This window comes from Galendromus occidentalis, unplaced genomic scaffold, assembly GCF_000255335.2.
Source record: "Galendromus occidentalis unplaced genomic scaffold, Mocc_1.1 scf7180000077530, whole genome shotgun sequence".
Classification (NCBI taxonomy): Eukaryota; Metazoa; Arthropoda; class Arachnida; order Mesostigmata; family Phytoseiidae; genus Galendromus; species Galendromus occidentalis.
Genome location: NW_003805518.1, coordinates 154,712 through 176,693, shown reverse-complemented (window position 1 = coordinate 176,693; position 21,982 = coordinate 154,712). Strand labels below are relative to the sequence as shown.

The window sequence follows — 21,982 nt, the reverse complement described above, 5'->3', positions numbered from 1 at the left end:
TCTCCTGACCGATCTCCTCCTCCAATGCGAAGTCGTAGTCCAACTTTTCCTGAACAGCCAAGACGTTCGAAAGGATGGTCCTCCTCTCCGCTATCTTTGTCTCCGGGTTCTCGTGGAGTATGCCGGCCAGCTCAGATCTTGCTCCACGAACCTCTCTGAGCAGCAGGAGGGACCTCTTATCGGCGTGCGATAGCGTAGCTTCCCCTTTGCACAGGAGGAGAATCGCTCGCTTGGAAGGCGCCAGTATCTATTCCGAGTACCAAACAAAGATCAATCCCGATACGAGGAAGAATGAGTCACAGATGAGAACCCCCATCAGGTATACTCGTTTATTCCTGCAAGGCTCACCGGAACATTGACGTGTATCGAAGTATCGAGTACTCTACGGAGCTCACCTTTGTATAATACAAACGACGCACTGTGCTTGGTTAGAACTTTTCCCGAACCATTTCCAAACCCAGCTCTTGGGCTTATTGGTGTATGAGGATCGGTTCATTCTTGGAATGATGCATTCTCGAAAAATTTACACTTCTGTGACGACCACAAATCAGTCTGATGAGACCACGATCCTCTGTGTCAGCCTGAGTCGCATACGTGCATGTTTATACGTCGATCGCACCTCCATTCCGGAGGGAAGAATACCCCCGTCTGGGGTACCTGTCTCTCTGGAACTCGCGCGGCTCGACGGATTATTCACGGATGCGAGACCATTGAAAGAGGGCACTTGCTCCCGGAAGAGCCCTTCTCCAACGAAAACGGGCATTGAGAGATCAAATTTCTCGGAGGACTGATAACTCTGGAGCCGTTCTATCGCCTCCCGCTGGAATTCAGCGGTATCGACCCTGCGGTTTCGGAACCGCAAAAATGTTTCGGTTCTTGCGGCTCCAGAATCGCATTTCAGGTGCGGTTCCCCCGGTTCCGGAACCGCTGCAAAGCTTACTGCTGATCTGCGCAACAATCTTTCAGGTACTTCTCCTCGATGATGATTCGCCAAAAAACGAGCTGAGGGACATCGATGCTCGAGGAGGTCGCTCCCGGCGACTCTCGATCCGCCCACGATCGAATCGTTTCCCTGCTCCGGAGATGCTGCCCGCGGTTGGATGACCTGTTGCGGGACTCTCCGTCGCTGTACGGCTTCGAAACTACAGCTTCTCCGCTTGAGCAAGAGCTGCTCGGGTATCCAGACTGAAATAGGAAGCCGTTCAGCTTCCCCGCTCTAGCCATTCGATCGAGTGGGAGCCTACTCTATTCGCTAAGTGGAGTCCGTGCAAGCGTGAAGAGGTTCATGGCTGTTTAGAGTGGTGGTCTCTGAGCACGCAGTCTCTCTAAACAGTCCCCAAAGCGCTCTCCCTCTGGTAGATTTCCACCTTGCGTGAACTTGACCCGCTCTCACACCGGTAGAGAGGGTAAAGTGCGCATCTTGCTCAGTGTCTCGCCTGGTTTGAGGTTGTACTGTTGCTTCGCGCTCGACGGACTGAGTCTCCTGCGAGCAGAGTCGTCTCGTAGAGCCAAGTCGTTCGCGAAACCTTCCATGACGCACAAGTTGTACATCACCGATGCTTAGTTGTCCTCATCATTGCTCTGAGTTCCTGCCCGCGCGTTTCGAATCGTCGAGTCAGATGATCTCCAGATGAGAAGAATCTTCCTATCGGCTTCCGTGCGAGCAATCAGAGTTCTCGGTTGACACCGAGTACCTATCAGTGGGGGGATGGAAGAATTCCTGGGAAAGACGGGAAAATGGCATTGGCCAGTGTTGATTATGAACGCGTACGTCGCTGTTCCCCACGCCTGGTTTGTGATGGCTCCATCGTTTTCGGAGCCCAATAAGCTTCAGTATTGGTGTGCTCCGCCGGAGAACGTCACATTGCACCAATGGAGGCTCGACAATCAGGATCTGAGTCTGAACTGTACCGCGCGCTATGACGGCATCGTGACGAAGTGCTCTCAATGGGAGTTCGACACGAGCGAAGTGTACAGACCCCTACAGATGGATGTGAGTGAGAATATATTGCCTCAAGTCGGCTCCTGACGATTTGAGCTCATTTGACTAAACGACCGATTCTCCCATGCGAATCTAGTTCGGAATCGTCTGTGACAAGGCAGTATTGACTTCAATTCACCGGAGTCTGCTCATGGGAGGTCTGATGGCAGGAAATTTCATTTTTTCCCACTTCTCGGATTGGTACGGAAGGAAACCGCTGTTGGGATTCTGCACTTTCATTCAAGTGCTGTTCAACTTGCTGCTCTTGCTGGCTCCGACTTACGGGTGGATCCTGGCCATAACGGTTATCACCGCTTGTGGGTATGGGGGCCTTCAGAACATCCCTTTTACTCTAGGTGAGTGACGCTGACCAACAGGAAATGTCCATAATGAAGGCAGTGAGCGGGACACACTCGAAGTCGGCACGTGCTCCAAGCAGCCGACCGAGCTCCTCTCGATCCAGATTTTGCTTCATGGTCTCTGAAACAAGGGTATATCATGCGAGAATACGATTTCGGAGAAAAACTATCTGAACTCTTTCTGAGGTCCTATTCCTCCGCAGCTATGGAATCCGTGGGTCAACCGCAAAGAGCTTTCGTATCCACTTGTGAAGAAGTTGGGTGGATCATCGGTCTCATTATTCTACCTATTTGCACGTATTTCGTCCGGGACTGGAGATATCTTCAACTCTGCATAATTGCTCCGGTGCTCTTGACCGTCGTGAATTGGTGGTGAGTTCCTTGACAGCAGAGCGCGTTCCCAAAAGATTCCTGCTTGCGAACTTCCGGCGGATGATTCATTATTTCCTCGACAGTTTCTGCGATGAATCTCCTAGATGGCTTGTTGCACGAGGCAAAATTCCAGCTGCCAGGAGATTATTGGAGCGGATCGCGACTAAGAATGGAATGGAGGACCCCGTGACGGAGGTTAATAAGGTTCTCAAAGCACACAAGCAGGTGAGGTTGACGACTCTTCATGCGAAGGATGTTCCTCATGAATCCGCGCTTCCCAGCACACGTCTCCCAATGTTCTTCATCATGATAGTCGAGTCAGTTTTCCCGCGGAAGCCAGGAACAATTCGTCTCGAAACATCCAGGATTAGCTCCCCCTCACCCAAGACCCCTGATTAGCATCTAAAGGCAAGGCACGCGTAGCATCTCGTCTATAATGACAGAAGGTCTTCCGAAAGCGTCAACTAAACGAGAGCTCCTCCTGCTATCGTGGGACGGACGCGATCGTCGAGCGAACGATTCGCAGCGATGAGAGCGTGGATATGAGTGATTGGGCAATCCTCCTCCAGGGAAGAGAATTATCAGTGGGACGAGCTCTCGCGGTCTCCCGGACGCCGACGTGGCTGCGAATTCTTGAATTGTCCTTCGATTCGGGATCAATAATTTCGAGAGTAGGGCGTGAGGTTGCTTGTCGCATGCAGCTCCATTCTGATGGCAGTCGTCTCCCCTAGCATCCTCCAGACCGCCCTGAGGGACCTACATGACTCGCCTGGAGCCTGGAGCGGGAGAAGTTTGAGCTCGACTCCGAAGCCGGAACAATGGAATCTCGTTAACGCGGAACCGTCTCGACAACTCCTTGTATTACTTGGCAATCGGAATTAGCCTAATGAAAGATTTCTGCTTTTGCGACGCTGTCTCGGCTTTCGCTTGGAAGGAACGTTGAAAATGGAAACCCGCCCAGAGTAAACCTAATACCGGCTTCGAAGTAGCGGCCTCTCGCTCCAGACAACGTCGGAGAAGCATTGTAGATCCTACCGTGCTTCTTTGATCATTCGGGCCATTCGGCAGCCACCATTAGATTCTCCATTCGGATGAGTCGTATTCGCTCGATATCGTAGAGCGTCATTCATTCCGGTTCCGAGTGAGATACCGTTCCCCGTTTCTAAAATTCTCGTTTTCAACGACATTCCTCGTTTTATGAGTTCAAAGGTCCACATTAGGGCCGGATTAGAACACGGAAAGGCGAAATTAGAATTTCGCTGAAAGGGTGCACACGGAATTCTAGACGGCTTGTTTTGGAAACAGATGACGGAATCTCTCCGGCTGCATGAGAGGCCGAGAATTTCTTCGGGATGAGAGCCAAGTGCATACCTACGGATCGGAAATTGTAAGACAGCTCCACCTGGCGGGCTCGCGCAGGGCCAGCCGCCTTCCCCACTGCTTAGTCTCCGGTCGTAGAGTTCATTCTCCTCTAAACCGCGCCCGACGAAGCGGTCAACATCTATATCGATTCTGAGCTCCGGGTACTCCTCTTCGATCGCTGGACCAGCTTATCGGTGCCCACGTATTTTCAGCGAAATGACGGAGGCCGGACTTCCGAAAGGGAACTCGGTCAACGTCTTCACTGGTTTCACATGGTTTTTCGTCACTGTCCGAGAATCCCGTACAAGTATCAGGAATCGAAAGTCAGACACCTCTCTCCATTTGGAGCTTTCCACTTGCGAACGTCATCGTTCCAGTGGTTTGCTCGTTCGGTACGAATCCGAGCCTTGGGTTAATTCGACCACCGAGACTCCTACGCTCGGATTTCCCATTTCGGCTATCGGAGGACTCGATGATCAATATTACAGCTGCGAAGCCCTAACGCGCACTCTCATCGGACGCGACGCAATTCATGGGGAAGCCTGATATCTGAAACAAGAGAACAATCCCACGCTGCTTGTCTCCGTCGATTCTATCAGCATAGACTTCTCGCCATGAACTTGTCGCCTCCGTTCGTGTGGCCATGTCGTGCATCTCTCTCTAAGAGTTCGGAAGGATTCCGATGCGGTGGCTCGTCTTCGGACCGAGTGTTCCGAAAGCTCCAGCTGGGATCTTTTTCGATGTTTTCATTCGTTCCGACCAAAATTGTCACAGAATATGTTACAGAGCGGAGCTTGTCCATTGAATAGTGATGGACGACTCTGGAATGTAGATCTGCTCTCACAGAAAATATTATTCTCCTCCTAGGAAACCGTCAACGGCAGAGCGAGCGTGGTGGATCTCTTCAGGGAATGGGACATAGCGAAAATGGCGATCTCCTTCTACATCCAACTGTAAGACTCCCATGTACGCCGCCACTCGATGTATCATGTCGGGGAAACTTCTCGAGGAGTTCGAATCTGGCGATATTCAAGCTACGAAATCGAATGGTCTCGCTGGGTTTTTCACCATCGCACTCATTAGCTCTTCAGAATCGGGATGAGCTCATCCGATGATGTCATGTGGGTGTCTCGGTGGAGTGCATTATCTTCTCAACGCTTGGTCTATGACGCCTGTATAGCGAATGCCGAGGTTTTCGCTGCGAGCGACCGGTTTTCTCCCTCCGAATTCATTCGTTCATTCGTGCGTCCAGAGGCCTTATCTGTGGTCTTGGATTCTGGCGAAATACCAAGACCACAGATAACAAGAAGAGAAGTTCTGCTTTGCCAACTTGATGTCGAATGCGCGGCTGCGTCTCCAGACGGCAGAAACGAGAGCGAGACCACAAGGCTCGGATCGCATTGTGTCGAAATGCATCGGTGGATGGGGATAGGACGTAGAGGAATTCCTACTTGCCGGCACCACGACAGAACCGCAACCAAGACCAGATAACAACGGCGGAGCCGTCGAAAAGGCGCAAAACAATATGATTGAAACGAACACGATTTCCATCGATATTATTCTGAACTGGTTCATTTGTCTGTTGACATCTCTCAAGCTAACATCGGCCTTCGGGATAATTCTCAAATGATCTATGATTGGAAGTAGAGATCGGAAGAATCCTCATACCACTCATATTCCTGAATTTGGTCTGAATCGGGACCCAATTATTCTTCTTCCTCGGGAGGGGAAACGCCAGGGGGATATTCCCTCTGAGATAGGATCCAAAGGATAAGTGATCCGTGAGTTGGCCTCGTACGAGATATGGAAAGCTTAATAATCTGCTCGTCGAATCCACAGTGCCATGTCCGTATTGCTCTACTTCTCGCTGATTTTCTTCATCGTCGACATCGGAGACAATCCGCATCTCAATCTATTCGTTTCGGGATTGCTCGAACTCCCTCTGATTCCGATTGTCTACTTTGCTTTGAAGTTCCTGAAGCGCAAGACCCTGTATCTCTGGGTCCATCTCCCGTGTTTCGCTTCGACCCTAACACTCGCCTTCCTGCCTCCAGGTACCTACTCATTCGATCCGATCTGCGAGTATATTCTGAGTGAAGGAAAAATGATTCCTATCGGAACTATGAGAAAAATCCAAATCCTCAGTGAGGTCTCTTCCAGGCTTCGTTTGGACGCAGGTCATCCTGGCCAGTATTGGGAAATGGGCCTCGCAAGTTCTCTTTTCTCTGCTCGTTGTGCACGCGGCTGAATGCTTCCCTACAGAAGTCCGATCGGTCGCCGTCGGAACCTCGTTCACGATGTCTCGAATCGGAGCTATCATATCTCCTTTCATGGCACAACTCGTAAGTTTTGAACGCTCGAGGTCTCCTCCGAGCGTTCCCGGATTCCGAGAATATCTCAATGATCGGTATCAAATGTTGCTTGATCCAATGCTGGGACAACCGGATTCATCATGTGGAAATCATTCTTCGACGCAATTTCCTCGGCCGAGCCTCCCGAAGACCTCCGTCAATCACGATTCTCAAGATACCATTGACCATAAGTTATAATTCATTCTCCTCGATTTCATTCACAGACCACAAAATGCAGCAGTCTTCTGTGTGCGGCCGTGGTCGTGGTCGCATACCTTTGGACTTTCGTTTTGCCGGAAACGTCGACTTCCTCGCTGCCGGACACCTTGCATGAAACTCGATGTAAAATGCAAAGCGCGAAGCTGAAATCTCAAAACGAAAATCCCAGCAATGAAACCGCTGCCTGAAGGAGTCGCTGCGAGCGCTTCTCGGTCTGACACCATAATTTATTGATATCGCAAGCACTGTGTAATATACATACATGGAGTTCCTCGCTGTCTGGCGAGGAAGACGGCCGATACGACTCCGGATCAGGAGGGGGAAGATATCGATGACGTTGGGTGACGAAAACACCGATGGCACTCGTGAAGAGGATGCCCGCAACAAAATATTTGAGGAATAAAATGCTTCCTATATTTCCGAAAGCCGCTGCACCGCTCCATGGGAATACCTTCCGAGAGTAAGCACTCGGCTACAAATCATGAAAGCTCTTCCAGACTTGCATGATAGCTCTCGATCAGAAAGAGAAGGAAGCTGGTCAACAGGCCTGTGGCTCCTCAGTTCCAATGACGCTGCATAGTGTAATGAAGCTATCGATTGAATCGCAGATTGTGACGAAAGAGAATCGACGAGATAAGGAATTTTCTACGGGTAATCTGACCGACTGAGACAGTCGCGGAACAGCCCGCAATGGGGTCGACGGATCGAACAGAAGAAGAAAAGTAAACTTCCTCTCTGCTTTGTGAGCTTGACAGCTCTCTCAAAACACAAGCTCTGAGACAGACGAACACCCTGTGCTCAATCAAAGTTCGTTTGTGTTGGAAACTCCCTCTTGAGAACCAGCATGTTTCCTCCAGGGCGCCTTTCGCCGCTGGTCATGGATAGCATAAACGGACTGGGGTGGCTCTATATAAGCGCGGAGGAACCTGTCGCGGTATTCGTTCTCGGCTCACTCTCCCATCTCGAGCAATCCGACTGACAGGGGTTCTGAGTTCTGAGCCATTTGAACTTTGATCAGTGTCGGAGCGCCTTCTTCTCGACGAGCATCTCAGCACCTAAGGGACATCATGGGTTTCGGTGAGTACTACAATCGGCTTTAGTGAATTCGAGCCTTCTAAGTCTGTCTCTGCTGCATGAGACCGTCTGGAAAGGAGTGAAGACCGGGAATTCAGACCCCAGAGTCTGTTGGAACCAACATCTCGCTTATCCCATGCTTCGAGCCCCATCTGTGTTAGCCATCTGTGTTTGCCAGATCCTCATAGCTGATCCGTGTCCTTCACCTGGATTGAGGACCCTCTCGAAGTCCGGACTAAGCAGTCGGACGCGTCGGAAACCCTAGGATCGAGAGTCGGCCCATATCGATGTTTTGTGAACGGAATACGGACTGTCCGAGTTTTGAGAGTGTATCTGGTCTGAGCAGCGGAAGCATGCTTTCACTCCTGGGATTTCCTTGTCTCGGGAGGAGCATCGCAATTTGTCAGCAGTCCTGCATTTAAAATTGTGGGGTCGACCTGGCTTTGAATCTTTTCCTGACACATCTTCGGACCTGCCGACAACGGCATTCATGAGCAATTCCGAGCGCTGGAATGCGAATGGCTCCGAGCCTTGTCGCCCCCTCCGAGGTCTAATGATGCGCAAAATATTGAGTTGATGCCTGAGGAGAAAACGGATATTTCTCTTGAATTGAGAGTATCGGAATGATGTCAGAATCAGTGAATACTCCATTCTCCATCCCGTTTCGAACGACGCAAGGGGTCTGTGAACAATGTGCGGAAGAACGCAGGAGTTAGCGCGTACTACAATTTCGCATGATAGCGCCTTCGGGAAGGCGAGAGCTCGGGCAGCGTTCTCGGAACGATAATTTGAATCGGTCGGTCGCGAGCAGTTCTCTTCCTCAGTTTGACTTTCGGTCAGTTCCGTAGGAGGCGTCGCATCCCGGGTTCCGCAAATTCCGGGATAACTGAAAAGATCTTCGCGGCCAGATCGTATCATGTCTCGCTTTTCATCGGGCAGAGATTTGCAGATTCCATTGTGCTGCTCGAAAAAATTAGCGTCTTCCTGAACGGGATGCACTCCGCTCCGATAATGACGGTTCGTTGGGCTCGAGTGCCTAATTCACGCTGGAGGGTCGCATTCGCAGGAATTTTCGAACTCCAGATCGGCATATCTTGGCATGCTGGCGCAGCGAGGAATTCCAAAATTGTGGAGAGAGAAACACCGAAGAGATCATCAAATCGGGGAGGTTTGGGGTGTGTTGGCCTCCGAGTGCGAGCACTCTCTAATTGCAGAGATTCCGACTGCGAGGGCTTCTCGCAGCCGTATAGCCTCTTGATGTTCGTCAGACTCGCGCGTCAAAGAGCACCCAAAGTCCGGAAACGATATTGAGCGGAGGCCTACTCGGTGTTCCTCGAATCTTCGCTCGATTGTAAGATCCGAAGCCCTCCATAACCCGCGGAGACATGCGGGTGCAGAACTCGCAGGGATTCCAGCCGCTCCATGGTATTGACATGAGAGCGTCATACGGAAGTCCACTTTCGCGGCAGTTCCTCCATTTGACTCTATGATCTCTCGGGGAATCGCGATGGGCTACTCGACTCATGCATCCTGAGCAGCAGAAAGACGGCATCGTCGTGTAGGCGCGTCAATATTATTGTACGATTCTTTGGAATGCAGAGGTCGATATGATGGAGCAGTCGAGAGGATTGCGAAAAAAGCTCAGGATCATAAAATGTTGAGTCACGGGAGAGTTTTACATCGAGTCATCCTCCAAGTTGGAGAGGGTGAGGGAGAGGGCGGAGATGTCTCTGAGTTCACGGGGCTATCTCTCAGTCACTGAGTCACTTGCGCCGTCAATCACATCATACATCATACGGTTTGAGATGCGCACCCGGAAACCCTTTGAAGCATTCGCAGATGAAAATCGACCTCGCGGATCCGTGTGTACAGAATAACCAACGCAGAGATAAACATGATCCTGATGAATTGGTTTACGGAGAGAAGATATTGATTTGCACAGTATGAAAGCAGCAATGCGTTGTCACAGCTTCTCTATATTCACTTCAGCATTCGCTATGTTCGGGTTGAAGCGATGATAGCCGAGATAAGACAGCTGTCAGATGGGTGCACGGCTGCGTCTATCTGCGCAGAAGGAAGTTTATGAATGAGTGAGTAAAATGTGTGCTCGAGATCGGACGGGAGAAGGGCGAACCGCGTTTAGGGTCCGCGAAATTTTCGCCATGGCTGAGGTGGTCTGATCGAGCACGACTCGTGTTGCCATTGTACAACATTCCGGATTCTGAATATCCGGGGAATTCGAATCATAACGATCTCGCGCTTTTCGATCTTTGCCGACAGTCTCTGAGCGTTTCAGTCTCTCCCCTATGCCTTACTGCATAATTATTGGGATCCTCCAGCCTGGTTCTTAGCGAGTCCACCTGCGTGGCTCCCAGCTGCCGCTATACTGCGCCGACGATGATGTCGCCTTCAACGATGCCGGGTGCTCATGTCGCGTGGTGATGGCAGCTTACGGCAGCTTCAGCGTAGACTTGGTGGCACCGCATGGGCAGGTTATCTGCTCGGTAACGCCTCTCGATAAGCGTGTTCCTTCTTACCCTCAAGAATAGCGATCTGCTCCTTCGTCGAGGTGCTCTCGCCTCAAATAAAAACCCAATTCCGAACCAGTTTTAGCCTAGACTACTTCCTGAGGTGCGTTCGATCCCGAGGGGGTCTATTCCCTCGGCAGGTCCCGAGCTGGAAATCACTGTGACGTGCTAGAGACATCGCTTTCTTTGCATGCGGTTAATGCCATTCCTAAACCAGGAATCTCCTCCGGAGTTGAAGCCTCTTGTCGATATAGTGTCCTAAGCATCGAATTCCTGAACTTTCGGTGCAGCCTTAGTACCCGAGCTACTGCTCTCTGGATGGTGATTACTTTCACACGCTTGACATTGCCCCCCCGTCTCTTTGGACCTTGCGAAATACGGCCGCCTCCTGGGAGATCGGGGATCCACGAAAGCCGCTCGAATAGCCCCGGCACCCAAAGCCGAACTCCAGAGCTAGACTTCTGACAGGTTTCTCATTCTGTTCAGTCGAAGACACAAAAATGCCCACGACGGAGGAAATAACAGCGATAAATGTGGACCCTTGGGAGTCTTCAACTCTCGCCGACTGCCGGAAGTTCGCCACGGAAATCATACGTCGACAAACTGTAAGTTCATTCCCACAACTCGACTTTACTGTTCCACGAGAACCTAGCGAGGAACTCCGGAGCCCGAACCGAGAACGAATGTTCGGGTCAGAGACTATCCCGCTGAAAGACCTTCCCTAGAGATTACGGAATTCCTCACCTATGTCCCTCGTCCTCTGTTCGAGCGGGGCTGAGCGTTTCGCGATGGGAGGGGAGAATCTGTCGTTCCCCCTAAATCCGATTCTCTCAGCTATTGCAATCCGTGGCTGAACACGATATGACGACATGTGGAGTCATGGAAGCCCCTCGACTTCAGGCTCAAACAAACTTTCCTTTACAGCAATTTGACGAAGCCTTCTTCATCTGCGATCTCCGAGATGCCGAATACAAATGCAAGCTCTGGCGGGAGAGCATGCCACGAGTAGTCCCCTACTACGCCGTGAAGTCGAATCCGGATCCCCTCTTCACCCAAGTCCTCTTCAGGAATGGGGTCAAGTTCGACTGCTCCAACCAGGTGAAGATGCTTTCCCTCGCCTTTTGATCGACTGCTGAGCTCATGTGGGATAGAAATAAGTCTTCCAAAGGTGACGGTGATCCTAATTCTACTATTCTCGTTCCCTCAGAGAGAGATGAATTTCGTCCTCGACAACGTACCCGGGGCCAAGGGATCCGATATGGTGATTTCCAACACCACGAAATGCATCAAGGATATTGCGTTCGGATGCGAAATCGGAGCCACTTTGATGACGGTAGACTCCGTCGAGGAGCTGGAGAAAATTGTTCCCTTCAGAAAAAAAGCAGAGTGAGTTCCCCATGCATGTTCCCCACGCTCGCGCTTCTTGCTTCATTCATCAGCCAGAGACGCATTCGTCTCGATCGATTCAAGGAATCAGTGCGCAACAGTTCGAATTTGAGCTCCCCGAAGGCGATCGACCTTCGGCGAGTGCCGAGCGTGCGCTTCTGACAATTTTTCTCAAGACATGCGGATACCTCCTTCGATTTCTCAATCAGCTGTAGAATCAAAATGCCACGGGTTATCTCTGGTCGTATCCACGATAAGAAATTCCTTCCAACGGAAATTCAAATGCTGGTTGACTTTCTGTGGGGGCATCGGTCTTATCGATAGCTGCGAAGACAGCGAGCGGCTCTCGGAGTGGATGAAGGCCGTTACTCAGGAAGTCACCAAGCTTTAAATATCGCTTTTCACGTTGTAATCGTTTTCACTCCAGGATTCTGGTCCGCTTACAAGGCAGCGAGCACACGAGTAAAATAACGTTCAACAGAAAATTCGGCGCCAGCGATGAGACCATCATCAAGATCTTGATCAGGTGCAAGGAGTTGAATCTCAAGGTTGTCGGAACGCAGTGAGTAATTGAATAACTATCGAACAGTGTCTTGACCAATCCATGTGAACTAATTTCTCGATGAGATATCCGTTTTGGCCTTCATAGCAGTTCGATCGTTGAGGATTCTCAATCGCGATCTCTTCCAGTTTCCATGTCGGTCTCGGTTTCGAATCACCCTTAATTTACGACGAATCGATACAGCGCTCGCGAGCGATTTTCGACGTAGCCGAAGAAATGGGATTCAAAATGACCGTCCTCAACATTGGAGGCTCCTTCCCCGGTGGAGTTCGACGCAGGAAGCAGTTCTCGCAAGTAGCCGCCGTCGTCCAAGGATCGTTAGAGCGAAATTTCCCTGTCGGTTGCGGAGTGAAGGTCATCGCCGAACCAGGCCAATTCTTCTCAACCTCCGCATGGATTCTCTGTGCCAAAGTCGTCGCTGTGAAGGATACTGTGATCGACCAGACTTATACCACTGGTGCGTCGACTGATCTCAAAGCCCGGATGTCGCGTATGCAACCAATGTACAAGGTGTTCAACCAGCTATCCGAATCCCACTCACAGAAGCATCTCGACGATGCAGTAGCTGAGGGTACCGTTGAAGATGAACATCACAGTAAGTTCCAGTGAACTATAGTCGAGAATTTCGGATCGGGAATATCGTATTTCTGAAAGACGTGTGTTCCTAACCCTTGTGAAATTATCCATTCAGTTGTGCACATGCGGAACGTGTTCCTGAACGAAAGTCGTTTCAACGTAATCCCGAGGGCGACTCTCCCGCTACTAGACCTACGATTCTACCGAGTGAGCCGAGACGAAGAGTTCGCCGATGTAGGCCATAAGGAACCAGATTCGAAGACCGTCTTGTGGGGAGCGACCTGTAATCCTTTCGATCAAATTCTCGAGTGGGATCATGTGATCGATTTCAAGTGCAACGAATGGATCCTAATCGACAACATGGGAACCTACTCAAGGTGAGTTCTCCAAGCTGCCCGATGCTCCATCCCTCGATGTAAAAGGATGCTAGACATCATCTAAATGCCGAAGGATACCGGAAAATTTGGAGAAAAGAGGAAAAGTCACGAGATGTCTCAAGGACTAGTCCCGCGCTCACGCTTTCCTTCCTATTGCAGAGCCTTCCAGTGCGGTTTCAACGGATTCGGAATCCCACCAGTGCACTACATCGGACAGACCGCTCATAAGGCTGCCTAGAAAATTTGATCCTGCTTTCTGTCAGACCAATGTCCATATCTCCCGCATAAACTTACGTATATACCCTTCCACATAGTCTCCCGATATGAATACATACAGAGAACGAATACCAATCCCAATCCCGAGGCCATCTCCTAGTTCCAAAAGCGAATCCCTGTTTAGAAACACTGGCGCCTATTAAGTTAGTTATTTTATCGTCAATCAATTCATTCATTTATTTCCCCCGGAACACACCTTGTCAATGTCCTGCAGCGCACTGTTTGGAGAACTCTCAGTTTCCGATCGCTCGATTCTCTCGTTTGCCCGACGGGCATTCGGAATTCGAGAATCCCATCACGAGGCTCTGGCGAATGATTCGGGACGCAAAGTCATGGGTGATGCGGCCTTTCCGCTTGGCATATCCAATTTATTCGGGTTAAGCTTCCAGTAGCACTCAATCTTCCATGACAATCGATCAAGCTCTGATTCTACATCGGCGTGATTTGTTCACGCGTTATACATACTTATCTGCTTAAAAGACATTCAAGATGACGGCGGGGAGCCATTCCGATGAAGGGTAATTAATTTATGAACTCTCGCGTCTTAAATCTGCTAGCACGTTGACAATGCATTGCAGCAGGTGTCGCGTTTGGGAACATTGTGAGGGAAGAATTCTCAGACGGAAGACAATCGTGACATTTCTCCAAATTCATCGTCTCCGGTAGGGGCCATTGTCGACATAGACTCATCTGGATCAGTGCGAACTTCGGGCGCTTCGGAACTCCCATCCAAAATGTAATTGATCACATCGGGTCCGAGGGTGCTGTTGAAAACGAGATCGTCCTCGGTGAACTTGGAATCACGGTCGAAAGTCAGCACTTCCGACGCTCCAGACAGCGGAGACCGGATCGCTGCGATATATTTAGCATCCATAGCGATCATCGTCGGAGTCCTGTGACTAACACAGATGACTTGCTTATTGTTGGTACAGTATTCACGCAAAATTCTGAAAGGACCAAAACAAGCCCGGGTCGTATTCCAGAGCGGTGGGACGGCAGCTGGGACCTCAAGAAAAGCTTCGACGCGCGGAAAACCCCTTGGATGAGGACACGGAGTCTTATATCTTATGGCTAATAATGACGCGAGCAACAGCAATGCTGACTAGAATAAGTTGTGACCGAAAGTGACTCACTGGCCGAGTCTGGTAGACATTTCCGGACTGAGTTTCGCATCGATCTCATCCGAAATCAAGAGAGGGATCCCAAGGATCTCTTGGGCTGTTAGAACGATCGACAGCGAGTGGAGGACTTTCTCGCCTCCAGAGAGGAGCACGGGGTCTATAGACGTCGATCCGGGGAATTCACAGGAGACAGTCACTGTGCTGTTGCTGTAGGTCGATCCGGCAGGCACTCGCACCTCAATCACGAGACGTGCCGCATGGTCCGTCAGCCGACTGAAGTTAACTGGAGCCCTGCTCTGCATTTCCGTGAAGAAATGCTGCAGATAGTCTTCGCGTCTCTTGATCGATTCGGATTTTTTTGCTTCGGCTGCGGAAACTCGGGCTGTCACCTCTCTGAGGCTTCGTACGCATTGTTTCAAAATTTCCGTTTTCTCCTTCAACTTCTTTTCGGGCGACCTGACGGCACTACAAGAGAAAACCTTTAGCTCTAGAGAAGTACGGGCTACAGTAAGAACCCGAAGTGATGAATAAATTGGACCTGTCGCTTCAGAGCGATGGTGCCTATGGACTTCGTACGCTGATCACATCGTATCACGCTATCTATAACGAGCGACTGTCCGCAGAAAAATTCATTCCCAACGAATGTTCATCCAACAGCCGAAGGAATATCATCTCACGGAAGATCTGTGGCGACGTTCCGCAAAACTCGATCGAATTTCCGCGAGCGGAAGCTCGCCATTTCAAGTCGAATGTTTCTCATGAAATTCCGGAGGTCTGTCTCTGACGATCTCGATCTCTGAGGAAGCTGGGAATAGTCGATAATGGGTCCGGCGTCGAAGGGATTATCGGAGTCGATTCCCGAGTTCAGGTCTAACTCTTCGACGTCACCTGTGAATTATTCCAGGAGCTCAGCAAATGTATAGAGTCCGCTCTACTCATATCCGGATATCGCCGGGATGACTCGTCCAACAAGCCCCGAGATCCCGAGCGAGATCATTCGGAGAAACATCCTCAAGAACACCGAATTGTCCCGCCATTATGTTTACCGTGGGGCGTTGGGGCGTTGTCGGGCTCGGGATAATTCAATCTGCACAGTAATCTTTTTCTCTTGGCTTGCAGTTTCTTGATGCTCAATATTTGGCGTTTCCGTTTCACTGATATCGTTCTCGCCTCTTCTGAGTGTTTCCTGACTGCACTCAGTAATTCGAAGAGGCGGGCTTTGTGGCTGTCGTAGATTTTAATCAAGTGAGCTTTCTCGTTGAGTTTGTCCTGGAGAGCATCACTGTATTCGGTCAACTTCTGTTTCGCCCTCTCGTTAGAACGTTGAGCTCGCTTTTCTTCTTCGAGATATTCTTCCATGCGAATTCTACCGGATTTGGAGATCGTATCTTTCCACAGCGTTTGCCATCGTTCCTTCATTTCCTCGTCGTATAATCTGTACGGGGGCAGGGGAATCAGTCCGATCCGAGACCAAACATTCTGTCATTAAATATACATGGCGTCCTTCAGAACTTGGAAATGAAAAGCAGGATCTCGGAACTACTCGTCAAATAATTGGTCCCACCGATGTCGATGGAAATGTCGGAGAAGGAAAGAATCTCTTTCCATCAATCCGTCCAGGATATTGACTCACTCATTCACTTTCTTCAGCAGACAGTCTTCATCGAAGATGTTCTCCATCTGATCTCGCTCCAAGGCAGCCGAGATATCTTCGTGGCGAAGATTTCTGTCGGTGATGAAGTCGCTTATGTAAAGCAGCTTCATCAAATTTATTTCCAGACGTTTCGCTCGGAGGATCGAGATGTCCTGGTTCGAAGCGCTTCCCTGTTCAGGAAAGTGTCATTTTCTTAGCAGACGAATCCTATCTCAAGCGCCAACCGACTCAATGCCCTCGGGATCGATCATATATACCTTGAGTTCCTTCTCGAGCAAGCGACAGGATGCGATGCACGTCTGTTCGTCGTCTTGCAGTCTAGATAACTGGAGAAGCGTGAGAGCTTTAATTAAACTTTTATCACAGGAGGAGCCAGCCATATCCCTGAATGTTCCCAGAAAGACGTATGGGGGAAAACTCGCATGACTCCTACTTCCTTCGCGGCATCCTCTAATTGCTGATCGATCAGCTCAAGATGAGCGGTGGTCTTTCTGAGGGAAACCTCAATCCTGTGTTGAAGTGTCCCGACGAGAAGGCGAACAGCCCCCGAGTTCCACCGCAGAGACTTTTCCAAGGCGCGTATTTCTCGTAATATGTCCTTCATGCCAGCCAAGCCATCGGAAGCGGAGATCGCACGCTCGTCGTGCGCTGAGGAGCATGACAAAGTTCCGGCGCTCGAGCAAATCGTTCCGTCGGCAGTGACAGCCGTCAGAATCTGACTACTATCGCCAGTTTTCTCGGAAGCTGCCTGACAGATGTCTTTCGCCAAGTCCTCACGGTGACAGAAGAATATGTTCTTGCAGATATCTCGAATCCATCGTGTGATCTGAGCGGACAAACGCTTGTCCCGCTGATACTTTGGACAAACCACCAAAGTATTCGCGAAAGCTTCCACACCTGCTTTTTTGCAAGATGGGTGTTTTCTCGAATTCCGCTTCGAGGCGCGATCCGGTAGCAGAGAGATGACACAAGTTCCAGGAGTTTCGAATTGCTCGTCCCCTCTCAGGAAGGTTTTTACAAATTGTGCGGCTTGCTGGTTTTCCACTACAATATCGTCGAGGCGTGCTTCGAGAACTCTGTGGAAGGCTGCCGAGTGAAGCCTGTCCTTGGGCTTGACCATATCCCGGAGAAGTCCGTAGACAGTGCCGGACGGTAATTCTTCAGAGAAATACTCGAGCATGCCATGCATCAAGCAGCGAACTCTGAATTGTCTTGAATGCGGTGAGAAAGTTCTGCCGATCATGAGCCTGCGTCTATCTCGGAGACCCGCCAAGCGGCCGCGTTTCTCTTTCGTTAGAGACTCCAGTATCCGCAGTGTTTCCTCATGTTTCTTCCGGAATGACCTGGAGGAGGAACCAAGACGTTTCAGTCGACGTAATCTTCCGACGATCGGGATGAATATTTCCCATCATTTCCGTTGGAGACTAGATCTGTAGAGCGCACATCTGTACTTCGAGTTTGCTTTCAAGCCAGGCTCTGCCTTTCTTCAGGGTTCCCACGTGTTCTTCCACAGCGGTCTTCTGTGCAGCTCTTTGGTGCAGTCGACGTCTCTCTATATTCAAAGAACGCTGCAATGCCTGACGCGAGTTGAAGGCTTTCCGCAGTTCGTTCTCGATGCTTTCTAGCTCCTACGGACAAGAAGCCCAATCATTGTGTATTCACGATCCTCAAGAGCTGGCCAGAGACCGCATTTTCATCAGATCTTAGCGAAATTGAGTAAAGTATATGGTGATCTGAATAGATTATTGAGTTATTTCCACGGATCCTGTCGCTCGTCCCCCACACCTCAGCCTTTTCCTCATGCTCGACTTTGAACTGCCCGTCGAACTCCTTCATCTTGTTTTGGAGAATCGCGCCGAGCGCATTGAGAACTCCTAATTGTGCTAATTCGGTCAGAAGAGTGTCGATCATTTCCGTTCGTGGAGTTGTCGATCGACTGGAAAATGCGATTGCTTCCGTGACTCATCGGCGGTTATCTATTCGCGTCGGCGTCGCGTCGCTCTTCGGATTGAGGCAAGACAGGATCTTCTCCCATCTGGAAAAATTCCATGGCATGTACCTGACGGATTCTCTAACCGCGTCGATGAGTTCTTGAAGCCTCGTCTTGGATGTTGCCAATCTCCGCAAGACTCTCCCTTGAGATTCGACTTCTTCTTCGAGTGATTTGCCTCTGAATTCGTCTTCGCGTAGACCATCGAGTTTGCTCTTGATTTCTGCAATCTGTCTCTAGCCTGTTAATCATTCCCCGCTTGCTGGGGGGTCTACCCTGGAGCTCGATTAAATTTTTCATGGCCAACTGGACCACGTATGTATGTACAATGATGACATGCGAACCTCGCTCTGTATAATCACGACTTCAGCTTCCACGTTCGCTCTGATCGAATCCATATCGACGCTTTGAATTCTCTCCAGCTTCGAGCGATGGTCTTTTATCCTCTCGTCTATCATCCAGAGCTCGGCGAGAATCAACGCGCGCTCGCGCTCCTGCAGCTTCGCCTGGATGGGATAAGGTGGAGATTCATGAGTTCTGGAATCAGGTCCGAACCCTAATACTGGATCCCCAGATTTCCGCTTTATCTCAGGGGGTTGGGGGAATCCATGGCAACGATCATCTTTCACCTCTAAATTAACGTCGTCGCCTCCTCCGGGTTGCTTGAGACAATCGATTTGGTTAATCATCTTTTGATACGTAGCTATCCGTTGCTTGAGCCGGGAAGCTCTGACTCGCGAGGCCTTGAGCTCTCGCTCCTCATCGGCACTGAAGTCTTCGCCAGTACGGTAGTCACAGAACGATGCGAACAACTTTGCATAATTCGTGCATGCGCCGACTTTCACAATCATGTCTTGGGGAATTATCTGCAGTCTAGCCTGGAAACCCCACTGTCTCAGGAGGCTCACGTATTCGTCTTCAACCACTTGCTTGCGATTTATTTGGAAGCTGAACCCCGAGTTCACGCTTAAACTTTTATGCAGGAAGTACTCCGGGCCATCTTGGAGTTCGACCGAGAGTTCCACAGAGCACGATGCCGCATCTGAATTGCAGAGATCATTAGGATTCCATTCTGTCAACAAGCTCTCGGCCCAATTGATTCTCCCAAGTCGTATTCCCCGCCGTACAGCCGTCACTCACCGGGCTCTTCTCCTATCTGTGCTTGATTAATGTAATCGAAGTCGTCATCGATGCCAACAAAAGAATTATCGCAATGCAGAACGAAGGCGAGACCTAGGACAATGTTGGATTTGCCTGATCCGTTGGAGCCCAAGATGACGTTCGCTGTTTTGCTGAGGGGTATGACAACTTCTGTCTCGAAGTTGCGGAAATGGCGGAGCCTGAGCTCCTTCAGAAGCATTTTCACATTCGGTGATGACCGGAGACTCAGAACATATCGATACACCGCACTCTCGTCTGATTCTTGAGCGACGAGCGTTCGAGGATCCTTTCTCTATATAGCGCCAGGAAGTGCACTACGCTCGCGACGTGATCTGACTAGATTTCGTAAACAAATAGCTCCACTCTCGGACTGGCGAACTTCTTCGGAGGGTCGGTACGGCGCGCCGTACAGCCTCGCTTGAGCCAGAATGAGAGCAACCCCTGCGGACTTAGCGATTATTATTCTATAGCTTTATATTGTTCTAAGTGGAAGTCGAAGACGCCATCAATGGAGCTGAATTTCATCGGAGTCCTGCGGCACTGTGCTGAGTTCGCCGGAAGCATCGCTCCGCGGATGCCGTAGAATAGGGCCGCGGACCATGTACCATTATGCGAGAATCAATGATGTGTCCCAAGCTCGCCCTCCCAAGAAACAGGACCCCAGTGGAAAAGTATACAGTAGAGTCTCGTTGGAACGGACTTGGAGGTACCGGTCGAAACGGTCCCTTATATCCGGGAGGTCTGTTCCATCCGAAGACGGGTTCTGAATCGGAATGGACCGTAGAACGCATCGGAAACACCGCGTCTGCCTCTTTGCGACGCGCACAAGGGCTGGTAACTTTGCGAATCATCCGATTGGCACCCGCTTCCGAATTTCCCACTCGCGGGAATTGTTCCCTTCGGACCGATATGATTAGCACGGCAGAAGAGAGGACCGGGGCCTGGAAATCAGTCTTCTATATCCGAAAGTCCGTGATTGGGTCCGCTGTCGCCGGGTTACTTAACAATGAAGATCCCATTAGCATGTCCGGCCGAGCAATCGATCCGTCGTAAGCGATTGTCCCTTATTTCGAGGTTCTATAGTAGTCGGAAAATTCGAGAGTACCTCTCGCTCGATCGCCGACAGAGCTATCGAACGCAACTCGTGATGGGAGGATTCGATACTTTTTATGCAGCTGAATTCCCCGAACATACGGCAGCCTCTCACAGACTCCAGATGGGAGTATCACTTCATTGACGCAAGTTTTCGCCGGAAATGTTTCGGTCCACAATTATGGAAGCGGAACCCCGGGAGCTGCAATCGATCCACCGTGAGCTTTTCCCGATTTGTTCCCGCTCTCGAGCCTGTCTGCCTCAGGTAAGGGTCAGCGATAGATGACACCTGCCCGTCGAAAGCACTTAAGACCAGTCAGCTCGAATAGATTCCGATCTTAGCACCCGCTTCCACTCGACAAATGGACCCGTCCAGCCGGGTCTGTTCGATCCTAGAGAGCTATTCGAGTACTTATCCTCAGGCAGTACTCAGTTGCGGGATACCGCTATCGCTTCGAAGAATGAGAGGAGGAGGAGGGAGGAAGGTAGGCTTAGAATATGAAACCCGTCATGGCTCCAGGGGAGCGATGAAGACAGAGAGCTACTCTGCTCAATGCCTGGCCATGGACTCCACAAAAGCGCACGATTCTATCAGCTCTCAGTGTTAATCAGGGTCTCACACAATATCGAAAGTAAAGGAGACCGTTTTTAATCAATTGGCTCTCTTATGTACCAATCTCCGACTCACGACGAATGGGCGTCGCACCTCATCCCTGGCATTGGAAGTATCGTTACCTAGCAATTCAAATCCCTCAAGTGCGGCGACTCGTCCTCGCGGGGAAAATGGGCCAGTTCGATCGAGCTTTATTGGAGTCAAATGAGCGAGTGATTTTTTAAATACATTGAGTCGCCACCCAACCTGGTGTTTCGGAATCAGCGGATGACTCGTACCGCATCTTGGTCATCATCTGGAGCACTGCTGCAGTCTCATATCACTGTTTCTGACCGACGTAGGAACTTTTCTTTCCGGTTTTCTTGATGACTTCCAGTAAATCGTCCGCACTCAGAGTAGAAGTGACGAAAACCTGAGAGAAACCAGATAGCAGCGTCAGTCAATACAAACGGAGAATACCGAGGAGGCCCAGGCATCGAACTCTAATTAGTCCCCTGGAGATATCCATTCTGCGGCAGTGGACTTCTAGGATCAACTTCCTGAAGAATCACTAAATCGCATAGTGATATTCGAGCATCCGACCCAACATTAATCCGGATTAGTCGATACATGGATGTTTTCAAAATATTCTTCTCGCTCGAGCTATCTGGGAAGTGGATCATCATTTCCGTGTAGGGGACATTCGTCTAAATTCCGGAACGCTCGATATAGGGGACGATTATCATGCTAGTCGTCCGGTAAGCAAGACCCCTCTGAACCCATATACGATCTCGCCTCAGAGATAATGTTGGGAATCTCTCAACACAGCGCATTCCCACTACGAACAGATTTTGTTCCGCAAGGTTATTTGGAACGAGATTTAGTTGTATCGAATATTGAATTTGTTTACCTAAACATATTCCATTCCTGGCCGGAAAAGCAGCCCGTA

The 21,982-nt window shown here is 50.2% G+C and overlaps 3 protein-coding genes across 3 annotated transcripts; 2 read left to right on the top strand and 1 right to left on the bottom strand.

The window, feature by feature from the left end:
* The first annotated feature begins 1,455 nt into the window (after nt 1–1,455).
* Nucleotides 1,456–7,342, top strand: LOC100899582 (organic cation transporter protein). Its single transcript, XM_029112845.1, has 8 exons — nt 1,456–1,993; nt 2,079–2,337; nt 2,544–2,709; nt 2,796–2,937; nt 4,942–5,027; nt 5,914–6,128; nt 6,235–6,416; nt 6,650–7,342. Exons 1-8 carry the CDS (start codon nt 1,709–1,711, stop codon nt 6,830–6,832), a joined length of 1,518 nt encoding a protein of 505 aa, XP_028968678.1. The 5' UTR covers nt 1,456–1,708; the 3' UTR covers nt 6,833–7,342.
* A 313-nt stretch (nt 7,343–7,655) lies between these two features.
* Nucleotides 7,656–13,453, top strand: LOC100900001 (ornithine decarboxylase). The gene is made up of 8 exons (XM_003748347.3): nt 7,656–7,721; nt 10,733–10,851; nt 11,171–11,344; nt 11,454–11,632; nt 12,060–12,194; nt 12,323–12,789; nt 12,886–13,147; nt 13,307–13,453. Exons 1-8 carry the CDS (start codon nt 7,712–7,714, stop codon nt 13,383–13,385), a joined length of 1,425 nt encoding a protein of 474 aa, XP_003748395.2. The 5' UTR covers nt 7,656–7,711; the 3' UTR covers nt 13,386–13,453.
* Nucleotides 13,454–13,761: 308 nt separating this feature from the next.
* LOC100899864 (structural maintenance of chromosomes protein 1A) lies at nt 13,762–19,548 on the bottom strand. The gene is made up of 13 exons (XM_018641353.1): nt 19,329–19,548; nt 18,818–19,230; nt 18,533–18,694; nt 18,258–18,424; nt 17,984–18,134; nt 17,642–17,826; nt 16,632–17,541; nt 16,456–16,524; nt 16,178–16,368; nt 15,591–15,979; nt 15,222–15,432; nt 14,557–15,009; nt 13,762–14,370 (listed from the first exon to the last, which is right to left on the bottom strand). The coding sequence occupies exons 1-13, from the start codon at nt 19,546–19,548 to the stop codon at nt 14,040–14,042; spliced, it is 3,852 nt and encodes a 1,283-aa protein (XP_018496869.1). The 3' UTR covers nt 13,762–14,039.
* Nucleotides 19,549–21,982: the final 2,434 nt, after the last annotated feature.